The sequence below is a fragment of the Nesoenas mayeri genome (assembly GCF_963082525.1).
Source record: "Nesoenas mayeri genome assembly, chromosome: 3".
NCBI classification, from domain to species: Eukaryota; Metazoa; Chordata; class Aves; order Columbiformes; family Columbidae; genus Nesoenas; species Nesoenas mayeri.
In genome coordinates, this window is record NC_137544.1 from 72,117,987 (window position 1) to 72,143,451 (window position 25,465).

Genomic DNA, 25,465 nt, shown 5'->3' on the forward strand with positions numbered 1-25,465 from the left:
CTAAGGTGATTTACCCTGTTGTAGAAAACGCATTTTAAGCTGCTTTTGCTTATGGGTGTGCACCTTGTCCACTGGAATATGAAATTATAATTCCACTGTCTCTGAAAGGCAGTTTAATTGTACATATTTCAAATAGCTAACTGGAATGAGTTGGTTTCTCCTGGTGATTGGGTTAGTACAATGTGTTTAGAGAACCAGAGTCTCTACACAGTATTTAAACAGGTTTATACAGAAAGATATGAAAAAAATTGAGGGTGAAATCTCGAAATGGGAAAATTGGAGAGTTTTAGTTGTTCAACAAAGACTGAAGGATCATTCTGAAAACAGAAATTTCATATTGACAGGCAGCTGACAATACTAAATGGAATGAGAGTGATGGTCAAGGCACTGATAGTAAATGTGCAGGAAGAAAGTAAGTTACCAGTTGAACCGTTTGGTACTCTTAGGGTTGATTTCTTTTTTTAATATTATCATTTTTTGTTCTTCACAAAGCTGATACAATATGCATTTGGTATTTAAGGTTAGTTGGAAGGCTACAGGGGAGATCCTATGTAGAAATATTATAGGATTATCCTATCAAGAATGGTTCCCTGAGCATGACATGAGAGGATTGATCCAGGGTGGCTCAGTGATTGTTGCAGTTTGTTTTGACCACAGGTCAGGTACTCAGCTGTTTAGAAAATGAAGAGGGAGGACTGTCAAATAAAATTTTTATGTAATATCTGATCCAGAGTCTGTAGCAAGCTGTTCAGATACAGTACTCTAAAATATGTGAAGATCAGCAACAGATAGAAGCACAGAAGTCTTGATTATTTCTGTCCTAGTACAGCTTTTAACTTGCGGGGAAATTTGATCATGTTTACACTGTGAGTCCTGCTAAATGGTTACTTAAGTGTAGTGCCTGTGTTTCTGCTGAGGCAGCAGATTTTTAAATTAGTATGTAGAGCAACAGGGAGGGATGGTAAAATTAATTATATAAGATAGGCCTGATACCTAATTCTCTCATTCTAGGACAGAAAATTAGAAATAAAGAACTTAATTGTTTTATCATGTAGGTTCATTTAATTATTATATAGAAAACAAATGCTAATTTGTCAATTCTGGTAACATAGCATTTTAGGAAAGAAGAGGTGAAAAAATTCTGGTCAGAAATTTCCTTGGGGACTTTCCAATAGGTTAACCAGTCCTTTGTTTTGGCGAGTTTCTCATTGATACTCGGATACCTCATGATCGCATTTCCTCCTGGGTAGAAAACTACATCGACTTTGTTTTACTCCAGTCTCTTTTTCCTCTGTGAACTGTTCTTACCCATAATTGCTTGTGGGAGACACGGTTCTGAAACATGGCTCATATAAAGAAAAAGATGGTAGATTCTGTTATTTATGCACAGCATAGTCTTGTGTGGAAAGAAAAAAAAAAAAAGTAGGTTTTACCCCAGAGTCCAGAAAAAGCGTTTTATGGAAACTGTAGTTTTGTTGTGTGTGATGGTTTTAGTTTTGTTTGTTTCTTTTTTGTTTGGTTGGTTTTGTGTGTGTATTATGGGCTTTTTGTTGTGGTATTTGTTTTTCTTTTAATTAAACATCAACAGTTTTAGGAAAGTTTATCTAACTATGACATATATATATATGTAAAATATTGAAATACATATTTTTTGTGCAAATTGGTAAATAGTGAAAAGGTACTTTTATTGCAGTGGAGTAACCTTTGTTTCAGAACAGAAGTGTGTGGTTGATTTTTTTTTTTTTTTAAGCACTAGCAATACCTTCAAAACTAAGTTACTGTTACTGGTAATGCTGCCTAATTTGAATATTAAGGATTTATAATCTACCCTTCAAACATGCAGCAGAATAAAATCTCATAGACTAAGTTGAAGGGAACTACTACTGTGTTACTACATAATGAAAAATAAATGGTTCTTATTGGTCAAAATCTGGATGTCAGATACTGACATTTAAGTATGTGATAAATTCCCAAAGCCAAATAGGTGAATATCTTGAACAAGAAGCTGGTTTAATTTTCTTTCACAGGAACAATGGGCCTTACTCCAGCTTCATGTTTCATTTTTTTTTTTTCCCCCAAGAACTATAATGAATAGTTAAAATAAGACTTGCATATGTCTGAATTTATCTGGATGATTACACTAGAAAACTATGTGACTACATTTTAAAAAAAGTGAAATTATTATCACTTCTACTATTCTGGAGTAGTTACGAGAAACTGAAGCCTGTTGCATGATTTTTCATTATTTACTGCGAGTCCAATAATCTTTTGTAATGAAAGTCACTAAGATTAAAGGAATTGATTACAAAATGAAAATCTGTTGCATCTAGATTTTTCTGTAGTACTTAGAAATATCAGAAGTCTTTTGGCTAAATGCATGAGACTTTGCCTTGTAACTGCTGGAGAGAGTCCAGCACAGGGCAACAAAGATGATGAAGGGCATGGAGCATCTCCCTTATCAGGAAAGGCTGAGGGAGCTGGGTCTCTTTAGCTTGGAGAAGAGGAGACTGAGGGGTGACCTCATTACTGTTTATAAATATGTAAAGGGTGAGTGTCATGAGGATGGCGCCAGGCTCTTCTCGGTGACAACCAATGATAGGACAAGGGGTAATGGGTACAAACTGGAACACAAGAGGTTCCACTTAAATTTGAGAAGAAACTTCTTCTCAGTGAGGGTAACAGAACACTGGAATAGGCTGCCCAGAGGGGTTGTGGAGTCTCCTACTCTGGAGGCATTCAAGACCTGCCTCGACACATTCCTGTGTAGCCTCATCTAGATGTTCCTGCTCTGGCAGGGGGATTGGGCTAGATGATCTTTTGAGGTCCCTTCCAATCCCTAACATTATGTGAATCTGTGATAAGGCTTTAAAAATTATTTTTATGACTAAATATATGTTGTGTAGGAATAAAATAATGATACAAACTGCTAGAAGAAGCTTTCATGCCTTCCCTCAGCACTTACGTGATAGCACGAATAACAAACTTGCAGGGCTAACTGGAGTCTAAGCCACCTTTTGTCAGTTTATCATCAAGTGAATGCTTTAACTGCTGATGTTCCTACCTGATAGACAACTCACAGCACACATATAGGGCAGCACAGGCTGCCAGTAGCAGTCTCGAAGCGCAGGAATGGCTCGTCTTGACTTCTCCAGGCAGGACAGGTCTACCTGGTGGTGAGACAGCCCCAGGTCACAGGTCTGTTTGTGGAGAAGAGAATGTGCTGAGTTGGTCAGGTGGGTGCAGGGGTGCAGCTCCCCGGGGAAGAGGAGCTCCTCAAAGGCCTTTTGTGCCAGCCTCCGCCAGGCAGCCCCGGGTTCTCGCTCCCGTCTCTGGAAAATAAGCATTGGCTGGTCTCTGAAAGCTGAAAAGAAAGCTCAATAAATAGCAAAGAAAGCCTTCTCCCTAGCAACACACTGCCTTGGGCAGCTTGTGCCTTCAAACGGAAGGTCATATGATTGACATGTTTGTCCCCTAAAGAGTGTGCACACAATTAGTTTTTTCATTTCTCTGTATTTTTAAGCTGTGTGAAAGCAGGCTTTAGCCAGCCGTACAAGAGACGAGACCAGCCGGTGGGAATATTACCACCCCCTTCTTCTGGACTTCATCAGCTCTGAGAGTTCAAGAACAAGAAAGACATCTATGGCATTTATGAAAGAGTTAATTTTGATTTTTTAAACAGTAACATTAGTATTAGAGTATCAGTAAAATGCACTTGGGACATTTATATTATATTATATTGAACAGAGCTGTGAGCTGCTTGTATACTGGTAAGCAGCTGGAAGTAATCGTGAGCTTTTAGTACTCATTCACTTTTTAACAGCTCTTGAGAATTACTGAAAGTATATGCTGAGGGCATAGGTCCTTTTAAGCTTTCAGTATTGTGTTTCCCCAGTTGGACTAGAAATTTAAAACTTCAGTCAGTTGAAATTTGGGGCATCTTCATTAAAAAATATGATTTCTCTAGATGTTAGCTTTATACAGGTCATTAGATGGCTCCAAATTAGAGGTTGTGTGTGTAGAAAAAGGCAGTGTCAACAAAACTGTGCCCTTGCACTTCCTGTTATTTGGGAAAAAAAAAAACAATTTATGCAAATGTTTTACAAAAGATAACTAGGAAAAATGCAGGAACAATCTCTTTAAATCACATTTAGCTGTCATAATTATTGAGAGTGTGACTACAGCAGTAAGTGTGACTGACAAGTCTAAAAAGCTATTGGAAGATCACTGCTCCCTGTATACTAACATTCAATATATGGATAAGCCTAAACATTCATAGTTTTGCTCTGTATTTGATTTATTCTTAATTAGTCAGTATTTCGTTTTCAGGACATCTCAAGCTGAAGATAAAATGTCTAAAAGTTACTACTACAGCTTGAATTCCTATGTGGTAGTCTGCCACCCTGAATCCTGTGTATAATGAAACACGGAAGAGAAGGTACACTTGAAAGGTGTGTACTGATTCACAGCAACAGCCGTTGTACTCCTCATCACCAGCTGTTAGTTTTCTGTTATTGCTCTAAAGAGAGAGACCTCTCACATTCTTTCTAGGTTACCCAATTTGATATGAAATGTCATTTTATTAGCTTTTTAAAATTATTATTATTTCTAGGTGGGAACATAATGGACATGTTTTCCATATGAAAACATGGGGTTGTATTTCAGTACTCTTTTGAGAATGAAAGGTTTTATTTATGTACTAAAACAGTAGCGTAGCTGGAAACAAAGTGAGCAGTCATTGGAGTCTCCAGAGTTTGCAAAAAGACCTAGTTTTGAAACCCCTCAATGGAGATTTTTCCACCCTCACCCCCACCTTGATACTATATCTGAGTTCAGTGTCTTTGCAGCTAAGTGAAATTTACAGCCATTCAGAGTGTATAAACTCTAAACTTTGAATAGAAATCCCATGGGATGAGAGAGGAAAAAATAAATGTTACAGGTCAGGCCAGACTTACCTACAAGTATTTTAATTAATCATTCCATTGTTATTTTTCTAACAACTGCCTCTGATTTGTACCAGTTAGAACAACCACCTTGATCATAGGTAGATGTGTAGCATAAGTTGGTTGATTGTGTAGCATAAGTTGGTCCCAGGACAGGTAATGTAGGAGGGATCAGGCCAGGGATCAGGTTAGGAAAGCTAAAACCTTGATAGAATTAAATCTGGCCAGAGACGTCAGGGGCAACAAGAAAAGCTTCTATAGGTATGTCGGTCGTAAAAGGAAGACTAGGGAAAATGTGGACTCTTTCTGGAAGGAAATGTGACACCTGGTTATCTGGGATGTGGAGAAGGGTGAGGTGGTCAATGACTTTTTTGTCTCAGTATTCACTGGCAAGTGCTCTAGGCACATCACCCAGGTCAAGAAAGACAGGGACTGAGAGAATGAAGAACCGTCCACTGTAGGAGAAGATCAGGTTTGAGACTGTCTAAGGAACCTGAAGGTGCACAAGTCCACGGGTCTGCAGATCCTGAGGGAACTAGCGGATGAAGTTGCTAAGCCACGGTCCATCTTATTTGAGAAGTCGTGGCAGTCTGGTGAATCTCCCATTGACTGGAAAATGGAAAACAACCCCCTCATTTTTAAAAAGGAAAAAAAGGAAGACTCAGGGAACTACAGGCCAGTCACTCTCACTCTCGTGCCTGGCACAATCATGGAGCAGATCCTCCTGGAAGTTATGCTAAGTCACATAGAAAATAAGGAGATGATTGGTGACAGCCAGCCTGGGTTCACTGAGGGCAAATCGTGCCTAACAAATGTGGTGGCCTTCTACAGTAGGGTTACAGTGTTGGTGGATAAGGGAAGAGCAACTGACAATAGAGTAGTGAGGTGGATTGCAAACTGGCTTTAGGAGAGAAGCCAGAGAGTGGTAGTCAATGGTGCGGAGTCTAGTTGGAGGCCAGTATCTACTGGAGTGCCTCCGGGGTCAGTACTGGGGCCAGTATTATTCAATATATTCATTAACGATTTAGACGAGGGAATAGAGTGTACTATCAGCAAGTTTGCTGATGGCACTAAGCTAGGAGGAGTGGCTGACACGTCAGAAGGCTGTGCTGCCATCCAGCGGGACCTGGACAGGCTGGAGAGTTGGGTGGGGAATAACCTGATGAAATTTAACAAGGGAAAGTGTAGAGTCCTGCATCTGGGCAGGAACAACCCCAGGTTCCAGTATAGACTGGGGAATGACCTATTAGAAAGCAGTGTAGGGGAAAGGAACCTGGGAGTCCTGGTGGACAACAGGATGACCATGAGCCGGCACTGTGTCCTTGTGGCCAGGAAGGCCAATGGCATCCTGGGGTGTATTAGAAGGGGGGTGGTTAGTAGATCGAGAGAGGTTCTCCTTCCCCTCTACTCCGTCCTGGTGAGACCCCATCTGGAGTATTGTGTCCAGTTCTGGGCCCCTCAGTTCAAGAAGGACAGGGAACTGCTGGAGAGAGTCCAGCATAGGGCAACAAAGATGATTAAGGGAGTGGAGCATCTCCCTTACGAGGAAAGGCTGAGGGAGCTGGGTCTCTTTAGTTTGGAGAAGAGGAGACTGAGGGGTGACCTTATTAATGTTTATAAATATATAAAGGGTGAGTGCCATGAGGATGGAGCCAGGCTTTTCTTGGTGGCAAACAATGATAGGACAAGGGGTAATGAGATCAAGGTGGAACACAAGAGGTTCCACTTAAATTTGAGAAGAAATTTCTTCTCAGTGAGGGTGACAAAGCACTGGAACAGGCTGCCCAGGGACGTTGTGGAGTCTCTTTCCCTGGAGACATTCAAAACCCACCTGGACATGTTCCAGTGTGACCTCACCTAGGCATTCTTGCTCTGGCAGGGGGATTGGACTAGATGATCTTCTGAGGTCCCTTCCAATCCCAAACATACTGTGATACTTTGTGTGACATCATCCACCTGGACTTAAGCAGCGCATTTTTGCATTACCTCCTTGTGTCTAAATTGGAGAGACATGGATTTGACAGATGGAGCACTCAGTGGATAAGGAATTGACTGGATGGTCACACTCGGAGAGTTGCAGTCAATGATTTAGATGAGATATGAGGAAGAAATTCTTGACCATGAGGGTGTTGAGGCACTGGAACAGGCTGCCCAGAGAAGCTGTGGATGCTTCATTCCTGAAAGTACTCAGAGCGAGGCTGGGTATGGCTTTGAGCAACCTAGTCTAATGGAAGGTGTCCCTGCCCATGGCAAGAGGCTTATAACTAGTTGATCTTTTAGGTCCCTTCCAACCCAAGCTGTTCTGTGATTTTTATAATTTACTTAAATCTCAGAGTGGGTTAAAGCACTTGTCCTTATACAAGTAGAGTGTGTGAATGCAGTCTCCAGGTGTTTTGGCACTGTTCAAAAGGCTACAGCTGGAATAAGGACCTGCAATAATGTAGCTTGTGTTTGGTTTCTGCTCTGTTCAGATTCTGGGGATGTTTATGGTACTTCGGATGTTGCTGGTAGAGCTGTGTGTGGGAAACTTGTGCCAGAGGCTTGCCTGGTATTATCGCACTCAGTGTGCTTATGGGTTAGCTTCTGCTTTCACAAGTAAATGAACCAGTGAGGAGGAATTGTGCATGTCTAGCATTCCAAAATTAGAAATACCAAAAATAAAATGTTCAGCTCTGAATGTTTTTTAACTGGGCTTGCACATCGCTAAAAATAGATCTAATGCATTATTGATAGCTGTTTAACTTGAATCTTAATACAAATGTTAGCAAATATCTATGCTAACAAATGCATCTTAATGTATTCTAGTATTATTCTGTGTTTTTGAAAACATTTGAGAAGGTCCTGCATAAATATTTTTTTCTTTTATGATTTTTGTGAGTTTGGTGTATATACATGTCATGGAAGATGTATTCCTGTTCTGGAGCTCTGTGAATTGCTGAAGCTGTTCTCTGTGGTGTATAGGGTTTCTTGTCACTGATTTTATTAACACTATTTAAAGGATGCGGTGCAAGGGAAAGATGAATGATAATTAAAATTAAAAAAAAAAAAAGAAAAGCCAAACAAAAAGCAAATTCTGGAATTAAGTATTGTTGAGTGTCTAGTATAATTGACACAAGGGATATTATTTCCTTGGAAGCCCTAGACCCCGTGATTTAAATATGAACCCATCACATCTGTCCTAAAGAAATGTTGGGACAGACGTAAAAATCCATTAAGGTCAAGCAGAATGCTGCTCCTGATTTATTTTTTTTTTTTTTAGTCCCTGCAATATAGTAACAACTAGTACCCAGACCGCACCTGGGGAAGCAAACCTCTAAGTTCCACTGGTGCTGTGTTTCAGTCTGGCTTTTAGAATGTACTTCATGCTGATTTTCTGTACCTTATCTGTATTTTCTTCTTGCAGAAATGGAAAGTGGGGGAGGGAGGCCATAAGGACTCTTGAAAATATAACTCGTAAGCCAAGTATCATGATTAAACAGGGGTATGTCAGATAAGGTGATGGGAAGTGTAAAAAGATATGCTGCCTTTTCCCTCAGTGTGTCTTTAACATTATGACCAATGAATTTGTCAAGTGAAACAGCACAGTCGTCTTTGCATATCATTTGAACTGAGAGCTTGCTTTGAAGAAGATAAGCAGACTGTGTTGCTCAGAAGACATAATGATGCTAATTTATCTTTGCCTGTCCTCATAGACATAGCAGTATGTGTCAGTGTTGAAAAGGAAATAGAGAAAGAACGGAGCTATAGCTTGCCACCTATTCAATGCCACAGAACTGTTGGTGGTGTACAGGGCTCTAAGACATATGAGTGGTCTTAAAGTAGTGATTCATTTTACTTTGTCTCAGAAGCATTTGGAAAAGTTTCCTCTGATATAAGAGTAGCTGCCAAATTATGCCAGAAAAGACCTCTTGCACAAGTTCTCCTCAGCACAAACAAAGCTCTTTTGTAGGCTTTCTATTCCATCACCATCAGAAGTGTGTAATCAGGGATGAGAGAGTCTAAGTAACAAGTTTACCAGAAACTTCTAACTGTCAATATTTATATTTTGTGTATGGGAAACTTAAGAGTCTTCGGCAATTTTTTTGAGGGGAAGAGATGGTGGGTTGTTTTCTCTAATACTGAGTAATAGAGTACCTTACCAAAAATAAAAGCCTTTACAAAAGTGAAATCTGATGTCTTGCAGTAGCTAATTGATTAATAGTTTAGGTACTCAGATTCAGATTCTTCAAAAAAGCTCTTTGTGTTTTACAGCTGGTTACCTGTCATCTTGCCAAGGATGTTGTTGCCATAGATACTTCAGTATTTTAACAACTTAGATATAAAAAAAACCCACAACCTTCCAAACATAGATTTTTCAATGTGCATACCTTAGCTTCAAGAATTCCAGTATGTTGTAGCCTATGATATTTTATAATATATTTTACAATATATTGATGTCTGTCTTTTGGTTTAATGTGTTTATGTCTCGGAATTTGTAGTATATTGTTTGTGAGGTCTTTTGTTTATAAATTATGAATGGAAAGGTTTTGTCCCTGAATGGAGACATTCACGTGTAAAGGCTGTTTGACCGGCGCATGGTGTGTTAGGAATACATACTGATCTACAAGTGAATTGCAGTGGAACATTTTTCTTTGTCAGGGAGATAAAAGAATTCTAGAGGCCAGAGAGTCCAGCGAGTGTGGCAGCGCAAGCCTGAGCGCTGCAGCCATGTGGCTGTGTAGCAGGTGGGCACTGCAGGCAGGCGGGGTGACAGACCCCTGTGGGGCTGCAGCACCCCTGGGTAAGGAGGATAAGATCAGTAGCAGTAAAATACTTCAGTGATGCTATTGTGTTTTACCAAAATTTGTTGTAAATTTAATAAATTGCAAGTGACTTATGATATTACGGACATGCAATTTTAAAGAATAATTGAAGTTTTTGTATGTAATGTGTGTATTTCCAGAGATACAGTGCTAGAAAGGTTATGTTTATTGTATGTGGCAATTGTAAATTACTTTTCTATTTGAGAAAGAATTTGAATTACCTATTCTTGTTCATTAGTGTAGTGTTCTTTAACTGCTAAGGTCTCTGCCATTCTGTTGAAAGTGTGTGTAAAATAGTTTCATGCCTTACTGTGTACTAAAAAATACAATGTACTATTGGAATAATTCTCTACCTGAAGTAAATGTGTAAAAATCCATATGGACTTGGACAGAATGTGGTAGCTGAAAGAGGTCCCTCTGAGGGTGGCAGGAAAGGTGGCAAGCCACTGTTCAGTATTGCTGTGTAACCGGTGGCAGTGTGGGAAGGGCAGGCAGATGGGCTGCATGAGAAGTTGCTGGGATGCTTGGAAAGCAGGTGCTGCTTGATAGAGCTCTTGTGTTGCCGAGGCTGCCTGGTCATTCTTTCCATGAGCCAGGTGGGACAAGCCTCCTGCAGTTGGCTGGGGAACATCAAGAGTGATTTCTGGCCTCTGTATTTGCAGTTGATTTATCCATCATTTTGCTTCACTGTCATTTCCTCTTCTCACTTGCTGCTTCTGCTCTGATCCTGAAAGGATAGCCCTGGAACAGCTTGTAAAGGACCGCTGCCTTAACCGAAGTCAGACTTGGTCACATTCGGTGCAAGATAAAACTGTCTGTAGTCTGTCCTAGGGTTGAGTTTGGTTCAGTTTCTGAGAATTGAGCTGAAGTCCAGGGATGTGTGTGACAGGATTGCAAAAATGTCATCCAAAATACATGACATTTGGAAGCTAGATTGTCAATGAAGGGCACTAACATCATCTAAATAAGTGTATCTTTATTATTATGAATGTAGGAAAAAGGTACATTTGTTATATTTTTCAAAGCAGCTACTTTAAAAGGAAAATGAGCATTATATGGGAAAAGTATGTGTTTGTACAGAAATGCTGAAAGCCTTCCCTGCCAGTCCTGGTAATAATGAGAATCAGAGTATGTTCTGAGACTTAGCCAGGTAAGACCATGAGGCTCAAGGAGCTCTGTCAGGATGAGGTGTCCCTGCTGTCATAGAAGTTGAGCGGATTGCTTAGTTTGTGAATTAACTCAGCTGCAGTCACCTTCCGTGTGGGTCAGTTTGGGTCTGCAGCAGTGTGGCAGGGCAGCGTGGGCATTGCCTGACACTGGATGCTAGCTCCTGGATCTCTGCTCTGGAGTAAACATTGCTACTTGATCCTTCTTTTCTTTACAGATAATATCTTTCCTTCTCTAATTTGTTATAGGCCTCTCAGAGTTCACTGTACACAGAATCTAACAGTCTGTCACCTCTGATGGATGACTGAAGTCATCTTCTGAAGTCCTTCATTGACATAGGATAGTGAATGCACATCTGTTGAGAGTCTGTATGCCTGTGTCTTCCACCTTGATAACCTGTCTGTCTAGTGTGTGTGTGTTTTGTGAATAAATAAGAAGTTAAACTGTATGATGCTCTTAAGGGTGCACTGTATACGTATGAGAATCTGAGGCATTTAAGTGCCTAATAATTATTTCAGAAGCATTAAACAAAATAATTCTCTGAGCATCCTGAGGTATCTGAGGTTGGAGTAAAGCTTGGACAATGATAATGAAAATAGCTTTATCAGAGCTCCCTGCTTCATGACATGAAACAAGCTCACACTAATAGCAATTTATAATGTAATTGCTTTCCTCTTTTTTTTTTTTTTTTTTTTTTTAAAACAGTATTGCCCAATGTAGGCGACAGAATTGTGGTTTTAACTGGGCATCAGCATGGTCACTGTTGTGTACTTCGTTTGAAATTGGTTTATTTGGGAAACATTTCCCCAGAGGTTTCATATAAGTGGCACTTGTGGTTGTTACTAGCGTTTTGAACCTTGTGACTATTAATCCTACTCTGATGAAGACTAGAAAATAAATTACTTAAAATGATAGTAGTCACTGGCATTTGGTCTCCTTTTTGTCTTTTTATTGCTAGCCCAAGCAGATCTGAGCTACTAGGAGGAGCACTGGCCGCGTGTTCACAGAACGGTAACTGCTGCTGTCTGTGCACAGCTGGCGTTGTTAGGATTTACTGCTTGTATCTCTTCAGTATTTGTATTCAGTGAGCAGCTGCAAGAGCTTACATTTAAAGAATTATATTTCAAGATACCATTTAAGGTTTTTTCTTAATCTGCATGTTATATTGTACATGAGAAATACAAGGAAAGCGCTGGAGATTTAAGAGGATGAGAGGTCTGAGTCAATCACTTGAGCTTCAACTTAGTAATGCAAATCTGGCTTTAAGTGACCTTATTGATGTTTGCTCAAAGTAGCTTCCTTTTGGTACAAATGACTGAGCTTTGTTGTAGCTATTGTACAGGTAATGTACTGTCCCTTTAGAGATTGCCTTTGTATCCTTGATGCAACCTCTCTTTGCTTTAACAGAGAGTGCCTGCAGCAATGCCTGGAGCTAAGATAGATTGCATCGGTGTGCCGCATTTGATCATCTGTCAGCAAGTAAGAGAGGATAGGGCAGGCGAAAACAGGCGCCCATTGCTCTACCCCAGCTCTTGGAAAATGGAGGCTTTGGCTAGTGGTGAATGATGTTCAAGCAGAGAGCTTGATACCAGGGAATGAAGGACACAACAGCAGCTCTGAAAGGGTCCTGGCCACCTCTGTGACTTATGCCTTGAAGAGAGGTGGCAAGCGCCTGTTGCAAGTTGAGGATGCGAAAGGGTAGCAGGATTTTGAGCAGTGTTAGTCGGTTCGTGCAAAATAGTGGTAAGCACCCATGTCTTGAGGAGATAGTATTGTATAATAAACAGTGCCATCTTCTGGGAGGCGTTGGAACAATGCCCTGGTGGTCAGCAGGAAAGAGGTTTTTGAAGGGACAGGGCCGTGTTTGGTTGGGTTTTTTTTCTCTCTGTCTAATGAGGGCTTTGAAAAGCAAAATACCAGAAGTTGAAAGGCAGTGTGAATGTCTAGTAATGTACGTCCACATCTTACATCTGTGAATTACAGCTGAGACAGTCTTCAAGGAAAAGTTTAAAAGAACAGAAGTTTATCAACTGCTGAATAGTACTCTGGAGAAGTAAATCTCAAAAATATAGCTTAAGGACTTGATCTGCTTTGTATGATGAAGTCCATTGTTGTCTTTGTAAACATACTTCATAAAACCTGGATCATGGCAACATCTTTTTTGTATAGGAAGCATAGTGACCTATAGACCAACATTAGAAGATCCAACATTGTTTTCTTTTATTGCTTTTAAGTTGTTATAACTCCTTGTGGGTATACCAGAAGGGAAAAAATGTTTTCTGTCTTAAAATTACCACCCTATAAATAGTTACTTTTGGGAAATATTCACTGTGGTGCAAAATCTGGGATTAGAGTTACTAAAATTATCCTAGCAAGTGGAATGTAAGATTCAGCATTTACTGGGACTCATTAATGGTGTCAGATCAATCACCTGAACTCTTATTTGGAGGAAGTGAACAATTTTAGTAACATTAATGGAACTATATGGGAGATGCAGCTGACATTGTGAGGAGGTTTTTTTGGTTACACTTTCAAATAAATACACAAATAAAGGAACCCAAGCAAAAAGCCAATAACAAAGTATAACCATTGTGGGGGCAGGGGAAAAGAGGAATCAGTGTGTTAATCTTTATTGCTAAAATAAATTAGATAAGACTAAGATAAGATTAGAATGACAAGAATTAGTGAGCTCTGGATAGGCAAATAGATTTGGGATTGGTTTTATCGTATTATGATTGTTTAGGTGATTTATCAGCAAAGATGCAATGCAATAATAGTTTCTAAAGAAAAATAGCTTTCTTTTGCGTGTAAATTTTAAGTCTATTCTGAGTGTGTCATATTAAGGATGCTTTAATCAGTACATTTTGTATTCCAGAGGGTCTCATTTTAATGACTGGAGTCTGAGGTTTCTGGATAGTAGAGTACTCTACGAAGTCGTACTTAACTGTACAATTGATTTGTAGTTAATATGGCAATTGAATGTGTATTTACCTTTTCAATATTAGTGTTAGCTTGGTCTGCCACACAGTATTTAATATACAATTTCCAACTGTAGGTATATTCTGAATGTTTAACAACATAAATTGTTACTGTGTGCAGCCTTTGTGTTTATGCAAGTCCTCAGTATTACAGTTAAGATTTTCATTGCTGACATCTGAAAGTGATTTAGTGTTGACCCATCTTACCATGTTGATTTTAAGTTGTTGATAAAAATCAGATGTAATTTTCCATTGCAAGGTGGTCCTTGAGCATACCTCACACTAAGTACTATATTTACTTACATACAATTTAAAAACATTTTTGGCTTAGAATTTAATTTAGTAAATTTCTTTTCTGTAGTTTGGGAGTAAAGTATGTATAACAATGTTTTGCTGCAAAATAACGTGAAAAAATATTTCCCTATACATTTGGAGCACTGTGTGTAGATAATCCTATTAACTAGTTTGAGAAGATGTTTTACCGGTGCAGTGCTGTAATGGGCACAGGGGTATTTAATATGTTTTGTTGTTACTGGTAGTGATTGCAGTTCTTTGTGGCTTTTAATACTGTTGGTTTGTGGTGTGGGGGTGGGTTGTTTGTTTGCTTGAGGCTTTTTTATTTTGTGATCACTCTTGCTCTTCGAAGTCCTAGTTCAAACCATCTGTAAGAACTGTAGTTTAAGCCAGGTGACCTTCTGAAATCAGACTTCTAAGATTTTCAGAGTGGATGGAGTAGTATGGAACATGCTGTTCCAAGTATCTGGAAAACATTGTGTGAATAGACAGCTGACGCTGCCCTCTTTTCCATCTGACTGAGAATTTCAGCAGTGGCATTCAGTGCGAGAAGCAAGGTGGTAACTCAACATTACAGTAGATGCTGACCATCTCTCTGGGGTTTCTTATATCATAAACTTGATTTCTGATTGATAGGATGTGGACGAAACAAATGGCAGTATTTCTGGAAAGACAGATCTTAAAACTAAAATTATACAGATTAGAAATACTTTTGTTAGTAACTGAAGATGTGAGCTTTTTTACTGAATACTATGTAATATTTATGCAAGCTGCAGGATACCAATGGAGTAGATAACTTTAGGGAAGTAATTTATATTGAAGCAAAACCAAGAATAAGGTATACTGTGTGAATAGTAGTTGTATCCTAATTGGAATACATCTGCATATGTCAGAATTGTGAATTCTGCCTTACAAAGTTGTTGATGTTCTGTTTGGAAAGCTACTGAAAGTTTGTTGTTTATTTTTTGTTTGCTGCCGTCTGTGCTGCCCCATCATGCCCCCACCTCCCCACAGCCCAAAGTAGTCCATATCAACTACAGTGGAGCAAGTCACAATAAACTGAAGTTGCTTGAAATTTGTAGCGTTTGTTCTTTTTCTAGCTGAATAGTATAGTATTTTTAAAGATCCCTTTAGGAGTATATTAAAATGTTTATTAACACTTTCAAAATACCTTAAACAATTTTTGTCAAGCACAACTTAATGCTTAAACTTACTTTTATTATTTATGGTATAAGCCTTTTTCAAAACTGTTTTAAGATACTGATCAACAGCTCTTAATGATAGACAATAAGCAACTTGCACTAAATTTTAAGGAAAAGTTGACAGAGCTTAGTGGTTTTGTGACTAATGGTAAGCAGGTATTTTGCTTGGATAAAACCTGAAGGCATTTTATTCTAGGTCCCTTAAATCAGGGGTGTCAAACTCATTTTCACCAGGGGCCGCATCAGCCTTGCCCGTGCCTTCAAAGGGCCGAGTGTAATTTTAGGACTGTAGAAATGTAGAAGTAGTTACATCTATACAGTCCTAAAATTACATTCGGCCCTTTGAAGGCACGGGCAAGGCTGATGCGGCCCCCGGGGAAAACGAGTTTGACATCCCTGCCTTAAATATTGTGAACTCGTGAATTAATAAGCCTGACCTTCTTTCCTTCTTTTCACATGCAGGCAGAAGGAGAAGACAGCCTTAAAAAGATGCAGCTGATGGAGCTTGCAATTCTGAATGGCACCTACAGAGATGCCAACATCAAATCACGTAAGCACGTTACAAGCTCGAGGGTCAAAGCTATAGTAATGTTTGCAGGTTCTGATTCCTAAAGCTGATTTTGGCACATGTACAGTAGCAAATGTGTTGGAGAATGGAAGGCATTAAAAAAACCCCCAACAAAACAGTAGGTAGCTCTTGGAAGAGATCTTCTGGAGATAAGTTATGTCAGTTTTGGGTATTGCACATCCTTTTTGCGCTCTTTTTGTAAACAGTATGTCTGGGTTGAAATATTTACAAACACATAGTTTAAAAAAGTTCAGCCCTTCACCCTGATTTTTCTGTCTTACAATCATTTTTCCTTAATACATAAGAAGGACAACAGACCCCTTTTCAATTTTATTTGTAGCGATTTAATTTGAAAATGTTACAGATGTTCAGGATACTGTGAATACGTTTTTCTGTGTTACGTTTCTTCCTTTCATCTTGCCTTGCATGTGTCCCCCCAATGTTTTGTTTTTCCAACAATTCATCAACTGATTTCACAGCTGAGTTCACAGGGATCAGTGATGTAATGAGCCATTTTTACGATTTCTTCCATTACATTTGTGTGACAATGCTTTTGCAAATGCATGTATGCACAGGTTTATACCTGAAAATGAATTACATACACTTACTAATGAGAACATACACATATTATGTGCGATACAAATAATTTTCTCTAGTTGAAAATCTAATTTCTCCTCCAGAAAATGTAGTTGCTGATACTGTTCCAAAGGAAATTTTTGCTGTAGCTGTGATACAGATGTCAAATACAAGCATAGTTAAATCAGTCTTTTCACTAAGGGCCTACTGATATTTGCAAATTTGTTTCTACACACAGTCACCATTTCAGTGTTGAATATGTTTAAAGGTTGGAATGCAGTTAGGTCAATTTGGGAGTGCTTACTCCAGTGTAATTATTCTGATTAGAAAAGATACATAAGCAAGGGCTTTTACCACTACAATGGTGGTGGAAAGTCTTTCAACCTTAATGAACACTGTAATATTTAAAGCCAGATCGGTTTTAAATATATTTCAGTCTCTAAATTATTGCAAATTTATGAGTAAAATAGCTTTCAGATTTGTGTAAATTGATGCAAACTGTTGCATAGAAGTCTTTATATTCATTTGAGCAATTTCTTTGTCTGATCTATTCCCATTGTTCTATTGTATCAGTGTAAGTGGGAAGATGGATTTTTTTTTTTTTTTGCTAGAGATTTCCACACTAAAATTCACTTTTTGATAATAAGACTGTTTCCCTGCTTGTGTTTTGATTTTACTGAAAGCTTGAAGATGCAGAAGCCATACTGGTTTATTTCTGTTTAATTAGAATGTTTGAGAGGGTTTTTTTTAATTATACATTCAACCTGAGCACTGCTGTTTAAAAAAGAAATTAAGCAACAACAATCTGAAATCTGAAAAACTTCTGCCACGTTTCTCATGTCAGACCACCTGTAATTTAAATGAATCAATGTAGATCAACAGCAGTGCATAGAAATCTATAAATTATAATCCTTTAATATTTACTGTTACCAGGTGATGTGTTAGTATTTAAGGAGTTGTTCATCTTATGTGCCAACATGCTTCACATAACATGTAATGAAATGTGATAGTACTGGTTTTGGTTTGGGTTTTTTTTGGCACCTATTTTCTTTAACCTGAGCAAGTCCATAGTGAACTTCTAATACAAAGATATAGTATTTTATTTTGGGGAATTTGATGTGGAAATCACTTTTGAGTCTTATTTTATTCATGCCCGAGTAGGAGAGGAGATGCATTGTGTTTCTAGGTCATCATTCGCTTCGCTCATCCTGGAAACTGGAATTGTGTATATGTTTAAATGCAATTTTAAGACTTAAAAAAGCTGTAGAATCATACGGCAGCTCTGCATAACTGAGTATCTGTGGACTCTGTAGTTGCACTAAATTTTGTACTCTGTATTTGATTATCACAGTATTTTCCTTGTACCTTCTGCATGCATCTCAGTCTCATGCAGTCTTGATAGCATAAATGAAGAAATGTGGTCTTTTTGGAGCTTTTGTGCTGTGTAACCTGTTTGAGAAATCTACCTCACTGTTTTACAATGGCTTTTTTATTTTGCATGTTCATACTTAATCACACTGGAAAATGGAAAGCTGTTTGCATTTGAATGGTGTGCTTTGGCACTGTGATCAGCGCATGTACTAATGATTTCCTTTTATTTTTCTTCTTTCCTACTTTTCCCCTTTTTTCCCGTTCTTTCCACGTTTTGTACTGCTGTCTCCATACTTTCCTCTGAATTTCTTTGCTTACTGTAGCAGCCCTTGCCTTTTCTCTTGCAGCAACAGCCCAGGCTCCAAGGATTATTACTGGGCCTGCGCCTGTTCTCCCGCCAGCTGCCCTGCGTACTCCTACGCCTGCTGGCCCTACCATAATGCCTTTGATCAGACAAATACAAACCGCTGTCATGCCAAACGGAACTCCTCATCCCACCGCTGCAATAGTTCCACCTGGACCCGAAGCTGGTTTAATTTACACACCGTATGAATACCCCTACACGCTGGCACCAGCTACATCAATCCTTGAGTATCCCATTGAACCTAGTGGTGTATTAGGTAAGATCTTTGTCTGCGCATGACTGGAGAATATATTGCGTATGTTTTTATTACATTTGCAAGGTAGAAGTCATGGGGCTTAAAGAAAAAAATTTGAAGCAACGATCTTATCTCTCAGGTATCTCAAAGCTGCCTAGGAAAACTGCTCAAATGGTATAACTCTTAAACATGTTAAGTGTATTTTGCCTTATTAAATGTGTGTATTTAGTATATTAAATATTAAAGAAAATATTAATGCTTGTATGAAACTAGGCGATGGATACGTAGGCAAGAAAATAAAGACTAGATAGAAGTCTGCATCTATGATACATCATTTGGGCTCCCACAAATGCCAGATTTCTTTGTGATCTCTTTAACATAGGTTAGTTTCCAGTAATCTTTGGAAGATGGAACTTCCTATTTTGCTATACCTTTTTAGTGGCAAAACTGGAGAGAATGGAAAGGTTTTTTAAGTTTTTGCTTGTTTTTTTACTACACAACTCAATCTCTCCTTGGTGTCAGAAAGCTGTGAATTATCTTGTAAGCAGAAAATACTTTCAGTGAATGAATATAAAGCAAACTAAGTTCTGACCAAAGCATGATACAATTAACAACTTTATAATGTCTTCTTTTATATACATTGGATTGAAATGCCCATCATTCCTAATATTTCGGATCATTGACTTGCTCTATGAAGGCTAGAATGATGAAGAAGCCATGACAGTTCAGTTAACTGCTCAATATGAAACAAGCAGTTCCAATATTTTCTTCCTTCCTTACCATCTACAGAATCTAAATATTTTCTCTTCAGTTTGTTTTGAACTGCATATGACCTTGGTGCTGCATAATGTTGATTTTATAGGACTTTGATCTTAGTTTGTTCAGTGCCAGTTATTGATTTACACAAATTCTAAACATCTCTAATGAACACTGGACAATAAAGTTCAAAGTCAATATTTTGTTGAAAGTATTGCAGAGAGTCAGTGTTTCACTTACATGACAAATACTTCTTGAGTTATCTGCATGTGCGTGTGTTTCCACATTATATTTCGTACAGTAAAAAAGAAAATGTATTTCAGACTTCTGCCTTTCAGGATTAGTGTATCAATAACAAAAATTTTAGTAGGACAAAGGTATGCAGTGGGTCTGTCTTTGAGCAGCCTATGGTTGTTGTCTGTTACCCCACAGCTAAAATTCACTGGATATATGATCATGTCATCATTCATTAATTTCTCACAAACATGTAAATATTCTTCCCAGCTCATTCATTCCCAATCTCTGAGTCCACTTGTAATACGTCCTATGGTAAAGTCACAGTTACAGGCATCGTCACAGTAGCTGTCAGTTGTTGGTTAGTGGCAAACCCCTTTCCTGAATCCGGTTAATAGCAAGTAAATAAATACATCATTTCATACTAATAATACAATGCAGAGAACTTTGATTTCTTGCAGAATCTTCTGTAGAGAGAGGAGGGGAAAATTACTCCTAAAATGGCATCTGATACCATTGCATACTTATGGGCTCAGCTGTGAGAGCACAGATGTATTGCCCAAAACAGATCTCACCAAATAATCTTACTTAAAGAAGGAAAGGGAGGGGGGGAAAAAAATAAGACCACACTCCCAGTTTGGTAGCAATAGAATCAATAACTCTTAATACATGACTCTATCATCTGGGCAAGTGTATGGAGTTAATTGAATTAAATTAGTTTTTTGTTGAGTTTCATGCAGTAATACACTTAGTCTCATGAATAATGTGCTAAACTTAGCCAATTTTTGTGGTGGACCTCTAAGATGTCTTAAAATAATTCTGTTAAAAATGGCAGACTAATGCATCCCTGTCAGTATTTTGGGGGATGTTGATGTTGAGATCAAATTTTAGTTGGTGACTAACTTACAATTCCCTTCCTTTTATCTTCAGGTATGGCTTTCCCAACGAAAGGCTAAGAATTCAAGAACGGTCTTAACTGATCCTTCATCAGATCTGAATTTTAACAAATGCTTAGTTTCAGCAGCCTTGAAAAAAGCTTGGCCTAGCAGTCAGTGACTTACTTGCACTTTTTTGCACATAGATTTAAAATAAATTAGTGCTATTAATTTGGATTAGCTCCTATTATTACAGAGTAGCTGTAATTTATGAGTGTATAGTAGTATACTGACTGCTAAGTGTTCTATATAGTGTTTGCTTTACTAATCACCTAATTCATTGCAGTTCATACTTACTGATTTAAAGTTAAAAATCACAATCTGTAGGCTTGAAGAATTGCTTTAAAACTTTTTTTTTGTGGTAGAACTGGAAGTGATCTTAAGGTTAGCAAATAATTGTCAGTATTAAAAGATGGCATTATTTAAAATAGTCCTGCTGCAAGAAAGGCACTTCAGTGAATATGTGACTAGTAAAGCTTATATGTGCTTGGGTCTAATAGATTTCATGAAATACTGTAATTTTGGGATTGTAAATGAATGGATGAAACAGGTTAAGGCCAGGATGTTTAAAAGAAATGCAATATTAATCTGCACAGATAACTTCTTTTTAAGATTAAGATTTGAAACTACTGTGCCTTAACTTGTTGCTTTTCTTAAAATGAACTTTTGTAGTTAATGATCATTTAAATCCATTTTGATAAACCTGCTGTTAATGTTTTCTTTGAATGTTTTCTAACTTTGTCTTGGTAATTGCAATTTAACTAGGTGCGGTGGCTACTAAAGTTCGAAGGCACGATATGCGTGTCCATCCTTACCAAAGGATTGTGACCGCAGACCGAGGTTAGTTTAGTTCTGCAGTTCTTGTTTGTAAGAAGTGCTCTGAGTGTACATGAGATTTGCAACACCACAGCTGGTTAACCAAATACCCTATTTTTGACCCATTCATTCTTTTTCTCAAAGAACTGAAGAGTTAATATTTTAAAGCTCTGGGAATGCTTGCGGATTTAAAAGCATTTTGTAAACTTTGCTTTCCCAGCTCAAATGTATAAATTTAGTGGTATATTTAATACAAATGCCATAACTGATTCCCTTTTAGGAATATTAAAGATCTGTCTTCATCAGGAAACACTATGAATTCAGTGCTGCAATAATTAATTTGGTTGTGGCCCCCCCTCCCCCCATTTGTTCTTTTAATTGGTTTGGAAATATCAGATTGGTGTTGCAAAATAAAATGAATGGATGGTTGCTTAATGAGAAAGAAGTAAAGGAATAAATGCCTCCTGTCTGTGTCTGGAGAAATCTGAAGATTTAGATTCCTTTTTTTCAATAAACTTTTGAGCCACTGTACTGTATATTTTGAGGAGGATGCATGTTCTCAGATACCTGACTGAATTCAGAAAGGTAAGGGCTGTGAAGATAATACTTCAAAAGTTGTTTAAGTTTGAATTACTAAGGGTAGGGGAAGGAAGAGTGTTTTGGTTTTTTCGCCAAAATCTATTGCTTGTTTTTTGCCTTTTGCTGCTAAAATGTATAACCTGAAGGAGAAGCAACTTTTGAAGTCCTGTTGGTGAGATGACATCCAATATTTGGGCATCTCTCTTTAACCCTTGAATGGAAAGTAAATCTTCATTTTTCTCCTTTGCCTCAAGTGTAATGCCTTTGGACCCCTGAATGAAGTATTTAAGCTTATTGAGACAAGTGATATTTTTCGGTTTATTGACATTGGCTAGGGAGTAGTGTGTGGGCTGAATTCTTATCCCATCTCTGCTGCTGACTCATTGTGGGTTTCGGCAAGTCATTTAATCTCTCTGTATATGTTTTCCCATCTGTAAAATAAGGGTAATAATACTTCCCTACCTCACAGGGGTGTTGTGGGGGTTCTCGTTTTGTACAGGGCTTTGAGGATGCAAAGCGTTATGTGTCAAGTATTATTATTCTGCTCTCATCAAAATCAGTGTTGTGCAGGCTTCCATGATACTGGAATATTCAAAAGCCAAATTCAGGTGACAGATCTGACATCTCTTAACATCAACTACACTTCACTTCTCACAACCTTCCATAAATTAACTACAAGAAACATTACAGATTTCAGTCAACACTGTAAAAAGGGGCCCTTCTGGATATTTGCTATATTTATGTAACACTTTGATCTTTCATATGATCTTATGCTTTACAGAAAGTATAAAGCTGGCAACAAGACACTTAAGCTTTCTAGAAGATTGCTTTTTCTTTTATATCACCACACACTATTTACAACCCATTGGCTTGTTCTCATTTTTTGAGAATTTTTCAATGGGAAACAGGGTATAATTAGAATAAGATCATAGCCCGTGTTTATAGGAAAAAAAAAAAAAAGAAAAATAGAAAAAGGATTAAAATTTACTCTGTCAAGATAACAGCTGGTAAGGATTTGGTTGTCTTAAGTTTGACATGATGCTATAAAAATAAGTTTTTGCTAATGGTCTTTCATGATCTGCAATGGTAGATTCAGGTGACGGGTGAGACTACCTTTTTTGTTTAATTAGGTATTTGCCTGAGACAACTGGTAAATATATTGATAAAGCACAGAGCGTGGGGAGAATACCAGTCCGTAGTTTAAGTTCATCATTTTAGTATTTACTCAACATAGATTTCAAATATTTTGCAAAGGGCCTAGATGTTTTGTCTGGGTCACTTATTGAAATTTATTATATAATTTCACCTTCTTTCAAAATACAGCCATTTTCTGATAGTACAGTTTTCATCTCTATTGGAAGCCCACTGTCTTACGTAGATACATACACATGGCTTATCTTCTGGAGAATAAGTCATGCATACTTCTCTCTTACAGCATGAAAACCATGCTGATATTGCAGGAGAACATTATTTTAAAGTCTTATCTAGATAATCCCAGTGTGTATTAAGAAACTTACACAAAGTTAATATTGCAACTGTACTCCATTGTATTTCAAATTTGAAATCCTTAGGTTATCACTGCACAGATTTAACAGTTTCACAAAAGGTTTTGAAGGGAAATTGTTCTGCAATAAAGCAGTTTCTTTTAATGTGCTAAAATTATATTGTATCAAAATAATCTCATTATTTGCCATATTCACTAGTTTGGCTGGTCTGTCACCAATATATTTCTATAGCTATAACCATGAGAGACAATGTCAGCAAACCGAAATACTTTTTTTAATGTGTAAACTTTTTTTTGATATATAGTTAAATGTCACTAAATCTATATTTGCATTCATTGGGTCTAAAGTTTTCTTTCATTCTAAATCAACTTTCAGATGACTTTGTAGTACTACTGCATTCACTTTTTAAGTAGGTTTTTATTCTCTGCATAGTTGGTTTTTGGTTTTGTGTTTTTTTTTTTTTTTGTTTTGGTTTTTAGAGTTAAGCACTGCATTTAAAGCAAGAATCCCCAAATGTGTAAATGTTTCACAACTAAGCATTTAGAATTGGTGAAGAGTTAAAAAATATAGCTCATTTTAACTCAAAATAAAACCCCAGTATATAAATAATACAAAATGGAATTTGACGTATATAACAGACAGACTGACTGATTTAATTGTAATAAACTGTAAATGGTGTTGCACAGTTGACAAACCTGTGTGTACTGTAGAAGGCCAGAGACTTGGCAGAGGATGTATCACAGGTGTACTGGTATTTTTAAAAGGTAGCTTGCTTTGATTATAAACTCCACAAGAAATATTAATGCTAAGAATTTTCTTGAATGTTTTATTGAAACAAACTGTCACATAATTTATAAATAAATTTTAATACCATTTAATCAAAATTGTAATCAGTATCAAGATGCTTTAAGAGTCTGTTTCTAGTATACCTGTAAAGTGGTGAGATTGTGCCACGTAAAATATTTATTTTTATTTTTGAAACAGCCATTTTAATTTAAACAAATCCCACTTAGAGTGATTCTGCAAAAATTCAGGGAGCATGTGGTCTCATTTACGTTACAGTAGTAATTTTTCTTAGTGTTACGAACTGATCGCTAAATGATAGGCCATTTTAATTATGTGAAAGTAAATCAGCCCACGAGAAAGATTGCGAAATCGATGCTATCTGTGAATATTGCACCTACTGGACTTCATTTTATGTGATGGCACAAACCTGAGTTTGCACTGAATACCTTTCTCACTTTCATCTCCTCTGCCGTAGTCAAAATGGCAACAGTACAAAAACTTTATCAACCTCAGAATTTAATAGCTATAATTAAGCTGTTGAACGAGTCTTAAAAAAAAAAAAAAAAAAAAAAAATCATACTACTGTTAAGTGGACCAAGTTTGGTGAAGGAGAATGTGAGAGAATGATTAAAGAAGGAACAGCTCAAGAACATTGGGAATGATAACTTTCCACTTGAGAACTTTTTTATGTTTTACTGTAATTTTTTTGTGATTTTGGGTTTTAATTTTTGTTTTATTTGGGTTTTTTTTGTTTATTGCAAAAGAAAATAGTATTTACAGGTGGCTTCTTTTAAAATATAAAAATATAAAGCAGGAATGTATATGAAATGTCAGATTTTATTGTATTTGCAGAGTATTAGCTTTGAAAATGAATAAAGAGAGCTGTTTGTAGTTTTAAAATGCCTTATTAGTATCAATTAGATATTTTCTCTATTTTTTGATGTACTTAGAGCTTTTTAAGTATAGACTTTAAAATGGCAGGACTTTTACAGTGTTTACATGCAAGTGCATTTTATAAGTGTCCTATATGTGTAAAATAGTATTTTGAACAGGAAAGTGCTGGCTAAAGTAGCAGGCTGAGCGTTTTCCTGGTTCCCACGATGATGCCTACGTTGCTAGACTACAGTTTAGTATTGCTTTGTATCATGAGGCCAAGAAATTCCATGTCGTTTGTAAATAGAATAAATGAAAGGCAATAAAAAATTTATTGAACAAAAACCCTTTGTTTGGCCCATAGTTTGTTGAACCAAATTGTTTCTCTAAGTCGAGAATTCCTTAGATGACTCCATTCTTTTAACAATCAGTTATTAATAATCACATCCATCATTAATAGTTGCTTTAATGCTTGCACCTGGGG

General features: G+C 37.5%; 1 protein-coding gene across 7 annotated transcripts in view; it reads left to right on the plus strand.

Moving 5' to 3' along the window:
- Positions 1 to 25,465, plus strand: part of QKI (QKI, KH domain containing RNA binding) — a 156,710-nt gene that overhangs the window by 127,555 nt on the left and 3,690 nt on the right. For 2 of the 7 annotated variants that reach the window (XM_080341361.1, XM_080341364.1), the window contains 3 exons: positions 15,846 to 15,933; positions 18,246 to 18,518; positions 21,188 to 21,262. In XM_080341361.1, coding sequence (XP_080197487.1) covers positions 15,846 to 15,933; positions 18,246 to 18,518; positions 21,188 to 21,262 — 436 coding nt within the window. Of the gene's footprint in view, positions 1 to 15,845; positions 15,934 to 18,221; positions 18,519 to 20,417; positions 21,150 to 21,187; positions 21,263 to 25,465 lie in introns of those variants that run through there. The other 5 variants (XM_080341359.1, XM_080341362.1, XM_080341360.1 and 2 more) reach the window with 4 other exon arrangements.